Source organism: Salvelinus fontinalis, chromosome 18, assembly GCF_029448725.1.
Source record: "Salvelinus fontinalis isolate EN_2023a chromosome 18, ASM2944872v1, whole genome shotgun sequence".
Taxonomy (NCBI): domain Eukaryota; kingdom Metazoa; phylum Chordata; class Actinopteri; order Salmoniformes; family Salmonidae; genus Salvelinus; species Salvelinus fontinalis.
Genome location: NC_074682.1, coordinates 30,497,880 through 30,517,716, shown reverse-complemented (window position 1 = coordinate 30,517,716; position 19,837 = coordinate 30,497,880). Strand labels below are relative to the sequence as shown.

At 45.7% G+C, this 19,837-nt stretch overlaps 1 protein-coding gene across 2 annotated transcripts in view; it reads left to right on the top strand.

Moving 5' to 3' along the window:
- Nucleotides 1–19,837, top strand: part of LOC129815270 (receptor-type tyrosine-protein phosphatase gamma-like) — a 233,339-nt gene that overhangs the window by 173,196 nt on the left and 40,306 nt on the right. The window contains exons 7-9 of one of the 2 annotated variants that reach the window (XM_055868933.1): nucleotides 7,724–7,881; nucleotides 11,785–11,953; nucleotides 17,864–18,036. In XM_055868933.1, coding sequence (XP_055724908.1) covers nucleotides 7,724–7,881; nucleotides 11,785–11,953; nucleotides 17,864–18,036 — 500 coding nt within the window. Of the gene's footprint in view, nucleotides 1–7,723; nucleotides 7,882–11,784; nucleotides 11,984–17,863; nucleotides 18,037–19,837 lie in introns of both variants that reach the window. The other variant, XM_055868932.1, reaches the window with a different exon arrangement.

Here is a 19,837-nt window from a genome sequence, read left to right as displayed (position 1 = left end):
AAATGCCATGGGATTTTTTTATTTATTTGCATTTTTATATTTAAAAAATATTACCCCTTTTTCATGGTATCCAATTGATAGTTACAGTCTTGTCTCATCACTGTGTCTCCCGTACGGAAGTTCGAGAGCCGTGCATCCTCCGAAACACAACCCGCACTTCTTCTTGACATAACGCCCACTTAACCTAGAAGCCAGCCACACCAATGTGTCAGCATACACTACACCCAGCCCACCACAGGGGTCACTAGTGCATGATGGGACAAGGACATCCCTGCCGACCAAACCCTCCCCTAACCCGGACGACACTGGGCCAATTGTGCTTCACCCCACGGGTCTCCCGGTCACGACAGAGCCTGGACTTGAACCCACAATCTCAGAATCACAGCTTGCACTGCGCCACTCAGGAGGCCCTAGTGCCATGGGATTTTAATGACCACAGAGGGTCAGGACACCCTTTACCTTCCCATCTGAAAGACAGCACCCTATGTTCCTTTCACTGCTTTAGAGGCATTGGGATCTCCTTAACCCTTCAACACCACTTCCAGCAGCATCTGGTCTCCCATCCAGCCAGTATCAACCCTGCTTAGCTTCAGAAGCAAGCCAGCAGTGGGATGCAGGGTGGTATGCTGCTGGCTATAGAGGGCTTTCAGTCACACACAAGAGCATTCAATGAATGCCCACAAAAAAATACTAATAAAAAAAGAGACAAAGAAATGATTTCCCAAGTTGTTGTTGTTTGTGAGGTGAATGTGAGGTGATTACTTCAAACATCACACATCTCCCAGACTGTCTATTTCCAGACATCACACATCTCCCAGACTGTCTATTTTCGGACATCACACATCTCCCAGACTGTCTATTTTCGGACATCACACATCTCCCAGACTGTCTATTTCCAGACATCACACATCTCCCAGACTGTCTATTTTCGGACATCACACATCTCCCAGACTGTCTATTTTCGGACATCACACATCTCCCAGACTGTCTATTTTCAGACATCACACATCTCCCAGACTGTCTATTTTCAGACATCACACATCTCCCAGACTGTCTATTTTCAGACATCACACATCTCCCAGACTGTCTGTAAATAGAAATTCCGCGACTCTCATCTGGTCTTCCATCCATTCGTTTAAGCTTCTGAAGATGCTTTACCTTGGCGTTTATTTTTAATCCCAAATTAGAGTCTGACCACAAACTGTGAGCCCAGTCTTCCATCAAGAGGAAGGCAGTACAGCGAGTTACCACGCCCTGCTTCTCTCTCTGTGTAGCGCTGCAAAGAAGAGACGGAAAAGTTAATTGCATCTAAACCTCAATTTGTCAACACTCTGTCTCGCGCACACACACACACACACACACACACACACACACACACACACACACACACAGAGACACACACAGAGACAGAGAGAATTTACATACACAGCAGCAGCATCAGATGCATGCTTGCTTGTACCATTAATGTTTAATGCTAGGGGGACACAGATAGACATGCCTAGCTATGATGTGTATGGTCTGAAAGCGGAGTTAGCTGGTGTCGATACAAACATGAGTAATGCCGTGTCTCCACCAGCCCGTATCCGGATGTGCTTTACCATGTTTCCCTAATCCCCTGCTGCATCTGCCTAAACACACACGCACACACCGGCCTGAACGAATTGCCCCTCAGAGATTCATGAAGTTGTGTTGCATATGGAGCCATGCCGCTGTGTATGTGTGCATGCACGCTTTGTGTGTACCAACACATACAGCTGGGTTAACAATGTGCTACTGACGTATTTCTCTTTATGTGGGTCCACTCAGAGACAGACGGAGAGAAAATGTGTTAATGGAAGAAGGGAATAAACTGAGAGCATATGGTCTCTTTACTCATGCTGATTCATCTCACACAACTGGAGCTCCTCCGTGCTTCTCTGGGTCTTTATCCCATTCATTACACTGACTATCTATACTGAATGATCTGCCATCTCCCGGGTGGCGCAGTGGTCTAGAGCACTGCGTCGCAGTGCTAGCTGCGCCACCAGAGTCTCTGGGTTCACGCCCAGGCTCTGTCGTAGCCGGCCGCGACCGGGAGGTCCGTGGGGCGACGCACAATTGGCTTAGCGTCGTCCGGGTCCGGGTTAGGGAGGGTTTGGCCGGTAGGGATATGTGGATATTGTAAAGTGTAAAGTGGATATTGTAAAGTGGTTGTAACACTGGATATCATAAGGTGAATGCACCAATTTGTAAGTCGCTCTGGATAAGAGCGTCTGCTAAATGACTTAAATGTAAATGTAATGGCTGGAAGGGGGCTAGAATGGGGCTAGCAGGCAGGTGGTATTGCTAGGTTTAGTGAACTAAAAAGCATGCTGGGTTGTGTTGTTGTTCTGATGGTCCAAGGGAGGCTCCTGGTCCTCTGGCTGGGTACTTAAGCTGTGTCCCAAATGTAACCCTATTCCCATAGGGCTCTGGTCAAAGTAGTACATTACATAGGTGATAGGGTGCAATTTGGGACGCACAATACTGTCCTCTTCTAGCAGGGTGGCGGTGATGGGCTTTACGCCAGCTTGTTAGCCTCAGCCACCCATTCACTAGCAGGTCTGAGGCAGCACCACCATACGGCACTGGGCTGTCTGACCACTGAAACAACCCACGATGTCGGGAACAGAAAGGGACTGTGCTGTCTGACTACTGAAACAACCCAATGATGTCGGGAACAGAAAGGGACTGTGCTGTCTGACTACTGAAACAACCCAATGATGTCAGTAACAGAAAGGGGCTGTGCTGTCTTACTACTGAAACAACCCATGATGTCAGTAACAGAAAGGGGTTGTGCTGTCTGACTACTGAAACAACCCACGATGTCAGTAACAGAAAGGGGTTGTGCTGTCTTACTACTGAAACAACCCACGATGTCAGGACCAGAAAGGGGCTGTGTTGTCTTACTACTGAAACAACCCACGATGTCAGGACCAGAAAAGGGTTGTGCTGTCTGACTACTGAAACAACCCAATGATGTCAGTAACAGAAAGGGGCTGTGTTATCTTACTACTGAAACAACCCATGATGTCAGTAACAGAAAGGGGTTGTGCTGTCTGACTACTGAAACAACCCACGATGTCAGTAACAGAAAGGGGTTGTGTTGTCTGACTACTGAAACAACCCAATGATGTCAGGAACAGAAAGGGGCTGTGCTGTCTTACTACTGAAACAACCCACGATGTCAGGAACAGAAAGGGGGTGTGCTGTCTGACTACTGAAACAACCCACGATGTCAGTAACAGAAAGGGGTTGTGCTGTCTGACTACTGAAACAACCCAATGATGTCAGTAACAGAAAGGGGCTGTGCTGTCTTACTACTGAAACAACCCACGATGTCAGTAACAGAAAGGGGTTGTGCTGTCTGACTACTGAAACAACCCAATGATGTCAGTAACAGAAAGGGGCTGTGCTGTCTTACTACTGAAACAACCCACGATGTCAGTAACAGAAAGGGGTTGTGCTGTCTTACTACTGAAACAACCCACGATGTCAGGACCAGAAACGGGTTGTCCTGTCTTACTACTGAAAAAACCCACGATGTCAGTAACAGAAAGGGGCTGTGCTGTCTTACTACTGAAACAACCCACGATGTCAGGACCAGAAAGGGGCTGTGTTGTCTTACTACTGAAACAACCCACGATGTCAGTAACAGAAAGGGGCTGTGTTGTCTTACTACTGAAACAACCCACGATGTCAGTAACAGAAAGAGGCTGTGCTGTCTTACTACTGAAACAACCCACGATGTCAGGACCAGAAAGGGTCTGTGTTATCTTACTACTGAAACAACCCACGATGTCAGTAACAGAAAGGGGCTGTGTTGTCTTACTACTGAAACAACCCACGATGTCAGTAACAGAAAGGGGCTGTGTTGTCTTACTACTGAAACAACCCAATGATGCCAGTAACAGAAAGGGGTTGTACTGTCTTACTACTGAAACAACCCACGATGTCAGGACCAGAAAGGGGCTGTGTTGTCTTACTACTGAAACAACCCACGATGTCAGGACCAGAAAGGGGCTGTGTTGTCTGACTACTGAAACAACCCACGATGTCAGTAACAGAAAGGGGTTGTGCTGTCTTACTTCTGAAACAACCCACGATGTCAGTAACAGAAAGGGGTTGTGCTGTCTTCTGAAACAACCCACGATGTCAGTAACAGAAAGGGGCTGTGCTGTCTTATTACTGAAACAACCCACGATGTCAGTAACAGAAAGGGGCTGTGCTGTCTTACTACTGAAACAACCCATGATGTCAGTAACAGAAAGGGGCTGTGCTGTCTTACTACTGAAACAACCCACGATGTCAGTAACAGAAAGGGGCTGTGCTGTCTTACTACTGAAACAACCCACAATGTCAGTAACAGAAAGGGGCTGTGCTGTCTTACTACTGAAACAACCCACGATGTCAGGACGAGAAAGGGGTTGTGCTGTCTTACTACTGAAACAACCCACGATGTCAGGACCAGAAAGGGGTTGTGCTGTCTTACTACTGAAACAACCCACGATGTCAGGACCAGAAAGGGGTTGTGCTGTCTTACTACTGAAACAACCCACGATGTCAGGACCAGAAAGGGGTTGTGCTGTCTTACTACTGAAACAACCCACGATGTCAGTAACAGAAAGGGGCTGTGCTGTCTTACTACTGAAACAACCCACGATGTCAGGACGAGAAAGGGGCTGTGCTGTCTTACTACTGAAACAACCCACGATGTCAGGACCAGAAAGGGGTTGTGCTGTCTTACTACTGAAACAACCCACGATGTCAGGACCAGAAAGGGGTTGTGCTGTCTGAGGTCAGGTGGTAGTAGAGATGCTGTGGCTACTGAAACATCCCATGATGTCAGGAACGGAAAGGTGCTTCTGTTGGGACACATCTGCTCTACACGTCTGCTCTACACGTCTGCTCTACACGTCTGCTCTACACGTCTGCTCTACACGTCTGCTCTACACGTCTGCTGTCTTGTCCCACTCCCCATAGTCCACAGTATAGCCTTCTCTTCATCCTTCCATAGTAACATATATGACTGTTAGTAGGATCTCCCTCGTGCCCACATGGCTTGGTTTATATCTTAACCCCAAGCTCAAGGTCCTGCTGCCACCACAGGTTGTCTCCAGCTCCCACTTTACTACCCCGGATTGTGACAGCAGCCTCTAAACACAGGAGGATGTATCCAAGGAGGAAACTCTCTCTACCTGTGGTTACAGCGGGCTACAGCAGCCCACCGATGGATTAGTTGTCAGAGCAAGACACTTATCTGATCGTCCTCCTCCTCCTCTTCCTCTCCTTTCTGTTAAGCCCTGATGTTGCCAAACAAATGCCAGAAGGAGGTTTTTAGGCAAGAAATGTCCATGTAAAACAGGACGCCAGCGAAAATCTCTTAGAGGGATGTTCCCAATAACTGTCAGTTGTAAATAAACACGGATCCTCCTACCTGATTTAAAATAAAATACTAGACCTGTGGGTGGTTATGCACAGTAAATAAATGCACTGTACTCTAAACATTTGTGGATTGAAATAGGCGTAAAGACACATTATAATGTCTATTTTCTATTTAAATATGTGGGAATAATTACATTTGACATTTTAGTCATTTAGCAGACGCTCTTATCCAGAGCGACTTACAGTAGAGTGCATACATTTTATTAATTTTTTTTTACATACTGAGACAAGGATATCCCTACCGGCCAATCCCTCCCTAACCCGGACGACGCTATGCCAATTGTGCGTCGCCCCACGGACCTCCCGGTTGCGGCCGGCTGCGACAGACCCTGGGCGTGAACCCAGGGACTCTGGTGGCGCAGCTAGCACTGTGATGCAGTGCTCTAGACCACTGCGCCACCCGGGAGGTCACACACTTAATCTACACTTTGTTTACAATATGTGGGTCTCTGAGTGTGTGTGGGTCTCTGAGTACACCTATGTGAGAATGATGTTCATTGACTACAGCTCAGCGTTCAACACCATAGTGCTCACTAAGCTCATCACTAAGCTAAGGACTCTGGGACTAAACACCTCCCTCTGCAACTGGATCCTGAACTTCCTGACGGGCCGCCCCCAGGGAGTAAGAGTAGGCAACAACACGTCTGCCATGCTGATCCTTAACACTGGGGCCCCTCAGGGGTGTGTACTTAGTCCCCTCCTGAATTCCCTGTTTACCCACGACTGCCTGGCCAAACACGACTCCAACACCATCATTAAGTTTGCTGACGACACAACAGTGGTAGGCCTGATCACCGACAACGATGAGACGCTCTATAGGGAGGAGGTAAAAGAACTGGCATTGTGGTGCGAGGACAACAACCTCTCCCTCCATGTGAGCAAGACAAAGGAGCTGATCGTGGACTACAGCAAAAGGCGGGCCGAACAGGCACCCATTTACATCGGCCGGGCTGTAGTGGAGCGGGTCGAGAGTTAAGTTTCTTGGTGTCCACATCACCAACAAACTATCATGGTCCAAACATACCAAGACAGTCGTGAAGAGGGCACAACAAAACATTTTCCCCCTCAGGAGACTGAAAAGATTTGGCATGGGTTCCCAGATCCTCAAAAGGTTCTACAGCTGCACTGTCGAGAGCATCCTGACCGGTTGCATCACCGCCTGGTATGGCAACTGCTCAGCACCTGACCGTAAGGCGCTACAGAGGGTAGTGAGGGTAACTCTTCTTGGAACTGCATTGTTGATTAAGGGCTTGTAAGTAAGCATTTCACTGTAAAGTCTACACTTGTTGTATTCGGCGCATGTGCCAAATAAAGTTTGATTTGAGTTGAGTGTGTGTGTGTGGGTCTCTGAGTGTGTGTGTGGGTCTCTGAGTGTGTGTGTGGGTCTCTGAGTGTGTGTGTGGGTCTCTGAGTGTGTGTGTGGGTCTCTGAGTGTGTGTGTGGGTCTCTGAGTGTGTGTGGGCTGTGTTTGTGTGTTGATATGTGCGTTCCTGTGCTCTCTCGATTCTCCCCTCAAAAGAACGATGATGTGTTCGTTTTTCTCTGTGTTGATGTGTTAGTTAGGTGTTCTCTGTGTTGATGTGTTAGTTAGTTTTTCTCTGTGTTGATGTGTTAGTTAGTTTTTCTCTGTGTTGATGTGTTAGCTTGTTTTTCTCTGTGTTGATGTGTTAGTTAATTTTTCTCTGTGTTGATGTTTAAGTTAGTTTTTCTCTGTGTTGATGTGTTAGTTAGTTTTCTCTGTATTGTGTTAGTTAGTTTTTCTCTGTGTTGATGTGCTAGTTCGTTTTTCTCTGTATTGCTGTGTTAGTTCGTTTTTCTCTGTGTTGATGTGTTAGTTATTTTTTCTCTGTGTTGATGTGTTAGTTAGAGTTTCTCTGTGTTGTGTTAGTTTGTTTTTCTCTGTGTTGATGTGTTAGTTAGTTTTTCTATGTGTTGTGTGTGTGTGTGTTAGTTTTTCTGTTGTGTGTTAGTATTTCTCTGTTGTTGTGTTAATTTTTCTCTGTGTTGATGTGTTAGTTATTTTTTCTCTGTGTTGATGTGTTAGTTATTTTTTCTCTGTTTTGTGTGTGTTCGTTTTTCTCTGTGTTGATGTGTGTGTTAGTTTTTCTCTGTGTTGATGTGTGTGTTAGTTTTTCTCTGTGTTGATGTGTAAGTTAGTTTTTCTCTGTGTTGATGTGATAGTTAGTTTTTCTCTGTGTTGATGTGTGTGTTAGTTTTTCTCTGTGTTGATGTGTGTATCTGTTCTGTCTCCCTCTTTCAGAGAAGGAGACATTCCTGAGTCCATTTATCCTGAGGGATCTGCTACCATCATTATTGGGGAGTTACTACCGCTACACAGGCTCTCTCACCAGCCCGCCCTGCAGCAAGGTGGTTGAGTGGATCGTCTTCTCCAGGCCCGTCTTACTCTCCCACTCACAGGTCAGTTACACATGCACATACACACACACACACGTGCGCTCACACACACACACATTTTGGGGAGTAAAACTGTATTCCCATTCAAAATACTATTTTCCCTAACCCTAAACCTAACTCCTAACTTTAACCACAAACCCTAAACCTAACCCTTATGCCTAAAATAGCATTTTAACAAATTCAGGTTTTTGAAAAAAAAAAAAATGTTTTTCTACCTTGTCAGGACATTCTGGGGACTTGTCAGGATATTCTGGTCCTGATAATGTAGGAAGACATGTACACACACACACACTATCATCTCGGCTTGGGCGGTATACCGCATATACCGTAAATCTGGATATTTGTAAAAAGCCACGGGATGGTTTTTCAGTCCCGTCAATTCAATTCAAACTAAGTTTTTTCAATTTAACTGTCACATTATTTGGAAGCTTACAGTAGTCCCCAGTCACATGGTGATTGTTGACAAGAGACCTGAGCCTTGTGATTTCACAACAAAATGTTTGCCAGCTAGATATCTTATAGCTGTTAAGTTAACTATCTACAATGTGCTAAATGCTCTGCAGTTTTGCATTTGGCTTGCTAATTTAGTAGCTAGTTAGCTATCTAGCTGTGGTTTGCTTCTTCAAAAATCAAGCATTCACTTGCTAACAGCAGGATCAAGATCCTTGCTGGCTAATATTTGTGTTGTGTGTGCATCAAACTGTGAGTAGCATTGTTGAGTTACTTGTATAGTTTAGGACAGAAACTGTACAAAATGTCCGCAATGCGCTCATTACCTTTTAGTTAGTATTCTCTATGGTATTTGCCATGTACTTGTTAGCAGTGCTAACCTTCGGATTATAGCGTATCAGTGGGGTTAGAAAACAGCGCCCCCTGTGTTCAGTGCCGGTATTACCGAATATCCCGGTATGGCACAAGGTTGATATGAAGGTATGACAATTTGGAGACTGCTCAAGTTTACTATTATCCCTCTGTTTCTATACACCAACCTACTCCCCTCTTCCCCTCCTCCTACCCTTCCTCTCCTCTCTCCTCCTTCTCTTCCTATGTGTATCAAACACTAACTGCCTATGTGGTGGATGATTTAACAGGTGTAGCCAATTACTGCTACTGTATGTGAATTATAGGGGCTGTGAACACACACAAACAGCCTGGCTGCGGGCAGCTACAGGCTTTTAAATTCCCTCTGACACCAGGTTGACTATCACACTAAATACAGGCTTTTAAATTCCCTCTGACACCAGGTTGACTATCACACTAAATACTGGAGGTGACTGCATATTTACTGCAAATGACCTCATTTAACATTACCTACACGCCACGCCACACTACACCACTACACTACGCCACGCCACACCACACTACACTACACTACACTACGCCACACCACACCACACTACACTACACTACACTACACTACACCACACCACACCACACTACGCCACACCACACCACGCCACACTACACCACGCAGTCTCCCAGCTCCTTGATTTTTAAGATTTTTTAAAACTTTGTTTATTGGATTTTCAACACCAGCATTTACAAAATAATTGCACTTGTAAGTTATTTGGTAGTAATATAAAACAACACATCAAAGACAACAATACAGCTAAACAAAGAGTGAGACAGAAACATAATATATTTTTATATATATTTTTTTTGATACAGTTGCTACAGGTCAACTATCACAGATAATACAGTTCTCCTTGACATACCAGATGCCGTGTATACACATACCAGGCCTCTTACATCACCGATATAGAAATATACATCACTCTGGAACTGCAGGGAAATGTAGTCGTTTAACATAAGAAAAGAAGGGAGCCCGCATTGCATAGAATTTGTCTACAGACCCATTGAGTGTGTGTTTAATTTTTTCCACTTTATGCAATTCAAAACGGATTTAATCCAAAGAGCATGAGAAGGGGCTACAGAGGATTTCCATCTAAGTCAAATTTATCATCTCACCAACAAAGTGATAAAGGCAATTACATCCTTATTCAATTTGTTCAGTTGTATTGTGGGTAAGGAAACGCCAAATAATGCAATAAAAGGGTCTGGCTCGATCTGTGTGCCGCTTAATTCTGAGAGTGTGTTAAAGATGTCTTTCCAGAAACCAACAAGAGATGGGCAACACCAAAACATGTGTACATGATTACCAGGAGATTGGTTACATCATACACAATTAGGGTTCACATCCTTGTAAATTTTTGACAATCTTGCTTTGGTCCAGTGGGCCTTATGAATGAGTTGGCATTGAATGAGACCATGCCGAGCGCAAATAGAAGAGGTATGTACCCTTTTGAATGCCTCTTTCCATAGTTCATCAGATATTTCCTCACCCAGTTCCTCCTCCAATGAGGATTTAATATTGTTTAATGAGATTACTGGTAGTGAGCAAATTTGGCCATAGATTATTGACAAGGTGCCTTTCAAAGTAGGAAGAGGGATAAGAAATGTTGAACTGTGTTTCACCAGGAAGGGAGGGGAATCCTGGATCTATGTAGTGGATGTAACTCCGGATTTGTAAGAACATAAAGAAATTATGTCTGGGAAAGCAAATTTAGCTGATAATTGTTAAAACGTACTAAATGTATTGTTAATATAGCTCTCTGAATCCTTTAATACCGAGACTAGACCATGTTGAGAAAGCACCATCAACCATTGATGGGGAAAAAGATGAGTTTAGGCTGCCGGAGCCAAAGAAGAGGTTGTTTGAAACCCAAAGTGGCGTCTAAATTGATTCCAGATCTTCAATGTTGTTTTGACACATATATTTTTGGTGAAGGAGGAGTAAGGGCCTGTAACGGAGGAAGACAATGATGCCTGTATAGATGAGGTGGCCTCCATCTCTAGTCAAATTGGGGGTGGTAATATCTCTCTGCTCTGCAACCAGTACTGAATGATCCTAAGGTTAGCGGCCCAATAATAGAATCTGAAATCTGGTAGTGCTAGACCGCCGTCTGGTCTAAGCCTCTGCAAAAGCTGTTTTCGTATCATAAGGGGCTTTTTGTCCTGTATAAAAGTTAGAATTAGGCTGTCGATCTTTTTGAAAAACATATTGGGAAGAAAAATCGGTAGGTACTGATAGTCATTTGATAGACATTTTAATATAATTCATTATTGCGACTAAGGAGAGGTGTAGCAAAACCAGCGTTCCAAATCGTCCTTAGTACGGGTTAAAAGAGGAGCAAAGTTGGCCAGCTGGGACATTTTATTTATCTCGGGGTGCATGTCACAATCGTGACATGCACCCCGAGATAAATAAAATGTCCCAGCTGCTTTACAAATATACTGCTACTGTAGAAAGGATAATACATAGCACATCAAGTGCTTGGCTTTTAGTAATCCTTTCTCAGTAAGACATGGTCTTATGATCTTATTTGGATTATCTTAGTATGTGCAACACTTGGTTATATACACATATATTCACATATCTCCTTGAGTGTACATTGCATGTTTGAAGAGCTCCGGATGAGATATGTCCACAAACCTGCAGCAGAAGACAAATCCTTTGTTCTGTATTGGATCACTGGATGCAGAGTATTGACTGTGTACTGCAATATCTTATGGCGTTCATATATGGTCTCTTATGAATACGTAAATCATTTTTCCATCCGTCCATAGAAGAAATTGATTCTAGCCAGTCTTTAATGGTTAGTCATTACAGCGCTCTGCAGGACATCAGTCAAAGAGATCGATGGCAGAACATTTGCCCCAGTGAAATGTTACACACTCCTGGAGTCAGTCGAGCAGAACAGAGGCACGTTTATGTCCTGTGCTTCAGGGACACACACATGCACCCCCTCCAACCAACACGCAACACACACTCACGCAAAACAGTCACACGCACATGCACACCGCTTCTGCCTTACTAAAGCCTATCCCTCTCTCTCTTCTGTCTAGCTGGAGGCATTCTACTCCATCTTCACCACGGAGCAGCAGGACCATGTGAAGTCAGTAGAGTACCTGAGAAACAACTACAGACCCCTCCAGGACCTGGACAACAGAGAGGTGTTGAAGTCTGCAGTTAAAGACGCCTGGCAGAGGGACGTGACTGACAGCCTGGGACTAGGTACAGGCGGCATCACAGACGCATCCAGAGGTACCACAGTATACACTCTCTTACATTCAGTCAGTCACCAGACACATCCAGAGGTACCACACTATACACTCTCTTACATTCAGTCAGTCAGTCACCAGACACATCCAGAGGTACCACAGTATACACTCTCTTACATTCAGTCAGTCAGTCACCAGACACATCCAGAGGTACCGCAGTATACACTCTCTTACATTCAGTCAGTCAGTCACCAGACACATCCAGAGGTACCACAGTATACACTCTCTTACATTCAGTCAGTCAGTCAGTCACCAGACACATCCAGAGGTACCACAGTATACACTCTCTTACATTCAGTCAGTCACCAGACACATCCAGAGGTACCACAGTATACACTCTCTTACATTCAGTCAGTCACCAGACGCATCCAGAGGTACCACACTATACACTCTCTTACATTCAGTCAGTCAGTCAGTCAGTCAGTCAATCAGTCAGTCAGTCAGTCACCAGACACATCCAGAGGTACCAATATAGCTAATCTGATCTGACCTTACGCTACTTCTCACCATGCCACTCAGTCTCTCACTTAGTGCCTGTCGTTTGTCTATACCAGTGTTTCACAAACTTGGTCCAGGGGACCCCAAGGGGTGGACGTTTTGGTTTTTGCCCTAACACTACACAACTGATTCAAATTATTGAACCTTGATGATTAGTTTGATTATTTGAATCAATATTCACTCATACGTTCATTCAGTCAATCAGTCTTTCAGTTGTGTATTGCCTTTCTTTGTCTTTGTATTAAAAAAAATTCATTGCTTTATTTTGCATTACAAACATTGTTAGTTGAGGCTCTGCTAAAACCGGTCGAGTTCATCCAGAAAGGCCCCTGCCTCTTTAAACGTCAGCTCTCTTTGTTTTGAGTGTGGCTGGCAGAGAGAATTGAATGGGAGTGATTGTGATGAAGTGGGAGCTAGCGCTGTAACAGGCTACATGACTGAGTAATCATCATTAATATGCACACATAAAAATTGTCATACAAATTAAGTTGTGAAATTGCTCTGTCGCTCTCTCATCTTTCTTCCATTTCCTCTTCCATTTCTGTCCCATTTTCTCTCTCCCTTTCTCTCAGACGTCTCCTCTCTGATCCCTGGGTCTACTCATATATACAGTTGAAGTTGGAAGTTTACATACACCTTAGCCAAATACATTTAAACTCAGTTTTTCACAATTCCTGACATTTAATCATAATAAAAATGTCCTGTCTTTGGTCAGTTAGGATCACCACTTTATTTTAAGAATGTGAAATGTCAGAATAATAGTAGAGAGAATTATTTATTTCAGCTTTCATCACATTCCAAGTGGATCAGAAGTTTACATACACTCAATTAGTATTTGGTAGCATTGCCTTTAAATTGTTTAACTTGGGTCAAACGTTTCAGGTAGCCTTCCACAAGCTTCCCACAATAAGTTGGGTGAATTCTTGCCCATTCCCCCTGAAAGAGCTGGTGTAACTGAGTCAGGTTTGTAGACCTCCTTGCTCCCACACACTTTTCCGTTCTGCCCACACATTTTCTATAGGATTGAGGTCAGGGCTTAGTGATGGCCACTCCAATACATTGACTTTGTTGTCCTAAAGCTATTTTGCCACAACTTTGGAAGTATGCTTGGGGTCATTGTCCATTTGGGAGACTCATGTTGCTTCAATATATCCACATCATTTTCCTCCTCATGAAGTGATCTATTTTGTGAAGTGAACCAGTCCCTCCTGCAGCAAAGCACCCCTAAAACATGATGCTGCCACCCCCGTGCTTCACAGTTGGGATGGTGTTCTTCGGCTTGCAAGCATCCTTTTTTCCCTCCAAACAAAATGATGGTCATTATGGCCAAACAGTTTTATTTTTGTTTCATCAGACCAGAGGACATTTCTCCAAAAAGTACGAACTTTGTCCCCATGTGCAGTTGCAAACCGTAGTCTGGCTTTTTTTATGGCGGTTTTGGAGTAGTGGCTTCTAACTTGCTGAGCGGCCTTTCAGGTTATGTCGATATAGGACTCATTTTACTGTGGATATAGATACTTTTGTACCTCCAGCATCTTCACAAGTTCCTTTGCTGTTGTTCTGGGATTGATTTGCACCTTTCGCACCAAAGTACGTTCATCACTAGGAGAGAGAACGCGTCTCCTTCCTGAGCGGTATAATGGCTGCGTGGTCCCATGGTGTTTATACTTGCGTACTATTGTTTGTACAGATGAACCTGGTACCTTCAAGTGTTTGGAAATTGCTCCCAAGGATGAACCAGATTTGTGTAAGTCCACAATTTTTTTCTGAGGTCTTGGCTGATTTCTTTCGATTTTCCCATGATGTCAAGTTAAGAGGCACGGAGTTTGAAGGTAGGCCTTGAAATACATCCACAGGTACACCTCCTATTGACTAAATTGATGTCAATTAGGCTATCAGAAGCTTCTAAAGCCATGACATACTTTTCTGGAATTTTCCAAGCTGTTGAAAGGCACAGTCAGCTTAGTTTATGTAAACTTCTGACCCACTGGAATTGTGATACAGTGAATTATAAGTGAAATAATCTGTCTATAAACAATTGTTGGAAAAATGACTTGTGTCCTGCACAAAGTAGATGTCCTAACCGACTTGCCAAAACTATAGTTTGTTGACAAGAAATTTGTGGAGTGGTTGAAAAACAAGTTTTAATTACTCCAACCTAAGTGTATGTAAACTTCCGACTTCAACTGTGTAGATACAGTACAATAGCCCCTCTCCTCCTCTCTTATCCTCCTCTCTGCTCTCCTCCCTCCTCTTTTCTGCTCTCCTCTGCTCTCCTCTCTCCTCTTCTATGCTCTCCTCTCCTCTTATATGCTCTCCTCTGCTCTCCTCCTCTCTGCTCTCCTTTCTCCTCCTCTCTGGTCTCCTTTCTCCTCCTCTCTGCTCTCCTCCTCTCTGCTCTCCTCTCTGCTCTCCTCCTCTCTGCTCTCCTCCTCTCTGCTCTCCTCCTCTCTGCTCTCTTCTCTGCTCTCCTCTCTGCTTTCCTCCTCTCTGGTCTCCTTTCTCCTCCTCTCTGCTCTCCTCCTCTCTACTCTCCTGCTCTCCTCTCTGCTCTCCTCTCTGCTCTCCTCCTCTCTGCTCTCCTCTCTGCTCTCCTCTCTGCTCTGCTCTCCTCCTCTCTGGTCTCCTTTCTCCTCCTCTCTGCTCTCCTCCTCTCTGCTCTCCTGCTCTCTGCTCTCCTCTCTGCTCTCCTCTCTGCTCTCCTCTCTGCTCTCCTCTCTGCTCTCTTCCGCTCTGCTCTCTTCCTCTCTGCTCTCCTCCTCTCTGCTCTCCTCCTCTCTGCTCTCCTCCTCTCTGCTCTCCTCCTCTCTGCTCTCCTCCTCTCTGCTCTCCTCCTCTCTGCTCTCCTCTCTCCTCCTCTCTGCTCTCTTCCTCTCTGCTCTCCTCTCTCCTCCTCTCTGCTCTCTTCCTCTCTGCTCTCCTCTCTGCTCTCCTCCTCTCTGCTCTCCTCCTCTCTGCTCTCTTCCTCTCTGCTCTCCTCTCTCCTCCTCTCTGCTCTCTTCCTCTCTGCTCTCCTCTCTCCTCCTCTCTGCTCTCCTCCTCTCTGCTCTCCTCCTCTCTGCTCTCCTCCTCTCCTCCTCTCTGCTCTCTTCCTCTCTGCTCTCCTCTCTCCTCCTCTCTCCTCTCTGCTCTCCTCCTCTCTGCTCTCCTCCTCTCTGCTCTCCTCTCTCCTCCTCTCTGCTCTCTTCCTCTCTGCTCTCCTCTCTCCTCCTCTCTGCTCTCCTCTCTCCTCCTCTCTCCTCCTCTCTGCTCTCCTCCTCTCTGCTCTCCTCTCTCCTCCTCTCTGCTCTCCTCTCTGCTCTCCTCCTCTCTGCTCTCCTCTCTCCTCCTCTCTGCTGTCCTCGCCTCTCTCCTCCTCTCTGCTCTCCTCCTCTCTGCTCTCCTCTCTGCTCTCCTCCTCTCTGCTCTCCTCGCCTCTCTCCTCCTCTCTGCTCTCCTCTCTCCTCCTCTCTGCTCTCCTCTCTGCTCTCCTCCTCTCTGCTCTCCTCTCTCCTCCTCTCTGCTGTCCTCGCCTCTCTCCTCCTCTCTGCTCTCCTTGCTCCTCTCTGCTCTCCTGCTCTCTGCTCTCCTTTCTCCTCTCCTCCATCTCTCACCCAACCTAACCCTCTCCTCACGTCCCACCTCCATTTCATGTATACATAATTCACACTACTTTCACATAATTTTTTCAGTGGAATAATGGAGCAATCTAAGACAGAAAAGGTAGAGCTTCCTGCCTTGACACTGGTTGTAGACAGCCTCTGAATCCGTTGTCTAGTAACTCAACATTCCATGCGCAGACAGACAGACAGACAGACAGACAGACAGACAGACAGACAGACAGACAGACGGAAGGACACATGGATATGGATGTCTTTTCGTGACCATACTGTGGCCTACATCACCACCTTGAGGTTAAGTATAGTACTGCAGCCATACAGTGTGTGAGTGAGTGAGTCATCCTATTCTCTAGTACCACAGATGAGACGACTCACTCACTTAAATATAGAACCACAGAAGATGACTAAAGAAGTTGTCAACAACACTACACATGCCTGATTCCTGTTTCAGATTCATCACACACATTCACTCCTCCAGTCTACAGACCCTGGTCTCTATCCCTCTACCCCTCCAATCCTTCATCCCACCTTCCTCCATCCCTCTAACTCTTTAGATCTCCACCATTCCATCCCTAGTTCCACCATCTCTATATCTCTCTATTCCTTCATCCCTCCATTCCTACTTCCTCCTTCCTCCATCCCTCTATCTCCATCTCTCCACTCCTCCATCGCTCCATCCAGTACCCTAGAGACTGGTTGGTTGGACTATACCAGAGCCCTGTGTGTTGAGGCTCAAGGCTAGTGTCTTATGTATTGAGCTTATGTATTCTTTCAGTCTTGTTAAAGATGCTCCTCTGGGCCTCCCGGGTGGTGCAGTGGTCTAGGGCACTGCATCGCAGTGCTAACTGCGCCACCAGAGTCTCTGGGTTCGCCCCCAGGCTCTGTCGCAGCCAGCCGCGACCGGGAGGTCCGTGGGGCGACGCACAATTGGGCTAGCGTCGTCCGGGTTAGGGAGGGTTTGGCCGGTAAGGATATCCTTGTCTCATCGTGCTCCAGCGACTCCTGTGGTGGGTCGGGCGCAGTGCGCGCTAACCAAGGGGGCCAGGTGCACGGTGTTTCCTGCGACACATTGGTGCGGCTGGCTTCCGGGTTGGAGGCGCGCTGTGTTAAAGCAGTGCGGCTTGGTTGGGTTGTGCCTCGGAGGATGCATGGCTTTCGACCTTCGTCTCTCCCGAGCCCGTACGGGAGTTGTAGCGATGACACAAGATAGTAATTACTAGCGATTGGATACCACGAAAATTGGGGAGAAAAGGGGATAAAATTTAAAAAATATATATATAAAAAAAGATTAAAAAAAAGATGCTCCTCTGGAAACCAACGGCTGGGTGAGTCAGCAGTCAGACAGTAATAAAATATGTAGTTTCTCCTTAGGCTGCCTGCTTGCGACCCACCCATGTAGCACACACACACCTAGCCATTATCAGATCAGACAGAGCTGGTGAGATGTAAACACAACCAGCAGTCCGCCGCGCCGTGTCAATCCTTTTATTTTTGACCTGTTTCTATCACCTTCATCGCTTCATTCCTCCGAAAAACAAGTCCTCAAGGCTTTCTCTTGCTCTTTCTCTCTATCCTATCCTCTTCCGCCCAGGGTGCTTTTTATTGTCAAATAAATCATGTGTTTATCGTTTCTCTCAATCCATCCGTCTCCTCATTCCTCTTCCCTCTCTTTCACCCCTCCTTCCCTCTCCATTCTGATTTTCCTTCCTCAACCCCCCCCCCCACACCTCCCTCCCTCCTTCCCCCCCACCTCCCTCCCTCACCAGTCTGCAGCAGTGCCCCGGTCAACATGAAGATCCAGCCACTGAACGGCACTGCCCTGGTGGTGAGCTGGCAGCGCCCGCTAGTGGTCTACCACCCACCTATCACCAGCTTCATGGTCTCCTACAGCTGGATGAAGAGTGACGTGGCCTACGAGAAGACTGGGGACCAGAACATGGTGAGACACACAGACAGAGAACGCTGTACAGACTGTCAGTCGGTCACAGTTGCCTGGCTGGAAATAGACATTCCAGGTCTGTCTGTCACAAATCAAATCACATTTTATTGGTCACATGCTTTGTAAACATCAGGTGTAGACTAACAGTGAAATGCTTACTTACGGGCACTTCCCAACAACGCAGAGAGAAAAAAATCTAAATAATAGAAAACATAATAACACAAGGAATAAATACACAATGAGTAACGAGAACTTGGCTATAAAGTATATACGGGATACCACAACTGAGTCAATGTGCAGGGGTACGAGGTCATTGGAGTAGATATGTAAATATAGCTAAGGATAAAGTGACTGGGAAAAATAGTTAGTGCAAAGAGTGTCAATGCAGATAGTCCTGGGAAGCTATTTGGTTAATTATTTAACTACCAATTCAGCAGTCTTATAGCTTGGGGGTAGAAGCTGTTCAGGGTCCTGTTGGTTTCAGACTTGTGCATCGGTACCGTGCGGTAGAGAGAACAGTCCATGACACACACACTGCACCGAGACTCCCACTGTGATGTGTCCGATGGGCTCAGCTCCCTACAGTCTAATGTGTCAGTGAGAGGTGAGATGCACACCACGTCTGGGTCGTACCGTCACTGTAACGTGAGATCTCAGTGAAGTTTTCTTTTTAAAGACATCATGGCAGTCTTCTCATTCAGCCAGTGGTTGTTGTTGATATAGTTCACGCCTTCACGTTAGTTTCCAACTTGGATGTGTTGACTATTTAGACTTGCCAAATGGAGCCTAACTTGTCTCATCCTCTAAATACAATATATATACCTATGTATGTGGACACCCAATAGACAAACAATCTCCATAGGCAAACATTGGCAGTGGAATGGCCTTACTGAAGAGCTCAGTGACTTTCAATGTGGCACTTTCAATGTGCCACCTTTCCAACAAGTCAGTTCATCAAATGTCTGCCCTGCTAGAGCTTCCCTGGTCAACTGTAAGTGCTGTTATTGGGAAGTGGAAACATCTTGGAGTAACAACGGCTCAGCCATGAAGTGGTAGGCCACACAAGTTCCACAGAACGGGACCGGCAACTGCTGAAGCGCTTAGTGCATAAAAAATAGTCTGTCCTCGTCTGCAACACTCACTACCGAGTTCCAAACTGCCTCTGGAAGCAACGTCAGCACAAGAACTGTTTGTCAGGACCTTCATTAAATGGGTTTCCATGGCCGAGCATCCGCACACAAGCCTAAGATCACCATGCGCAATGCCAAGCGTCAGCTGGAGTGGTGTAAAGCTCGCTGCCATTGGACTCTGGATCAGTGGAAACGCGTTCTCTGGAGTGATGATTCACGCTTCACCATCTGGCAGTCTGACAGACAAATCTGGGTTTCGCGGATGCCAGGAGATTGCTAACTGCCCCAATGCAGACGGCCAACTGTATAGTTTGGTGCTGGAGGATTAATGGTCTGGGGGTGTTTTTCATGTTTCGTGCTAGGCCCCTTAGTTCCAGTGAAAGGAAATCTTAATGCTACAGCATACAATGACATTCTAGACTATTCTGTGCTTCCAAGTTTGTGGCAAGGCCATTTCTTGTTTCAGCATGACAAATCAAATCAAAGTTTATTTGTCACGTGCGCCGAATACAACAGGTGTAGACCTTACAGTGAAATGCTTACTTACAGGCTCTAACCAACAGTGCAAAAAAAAAGGTATTATGTGAACAATAGGTAAGTAAATAAATAAAACAACAGTAAAAAATAACAGTAGCGAGGCTATAACAGTTTCCCTGCATTGTTGACAATGC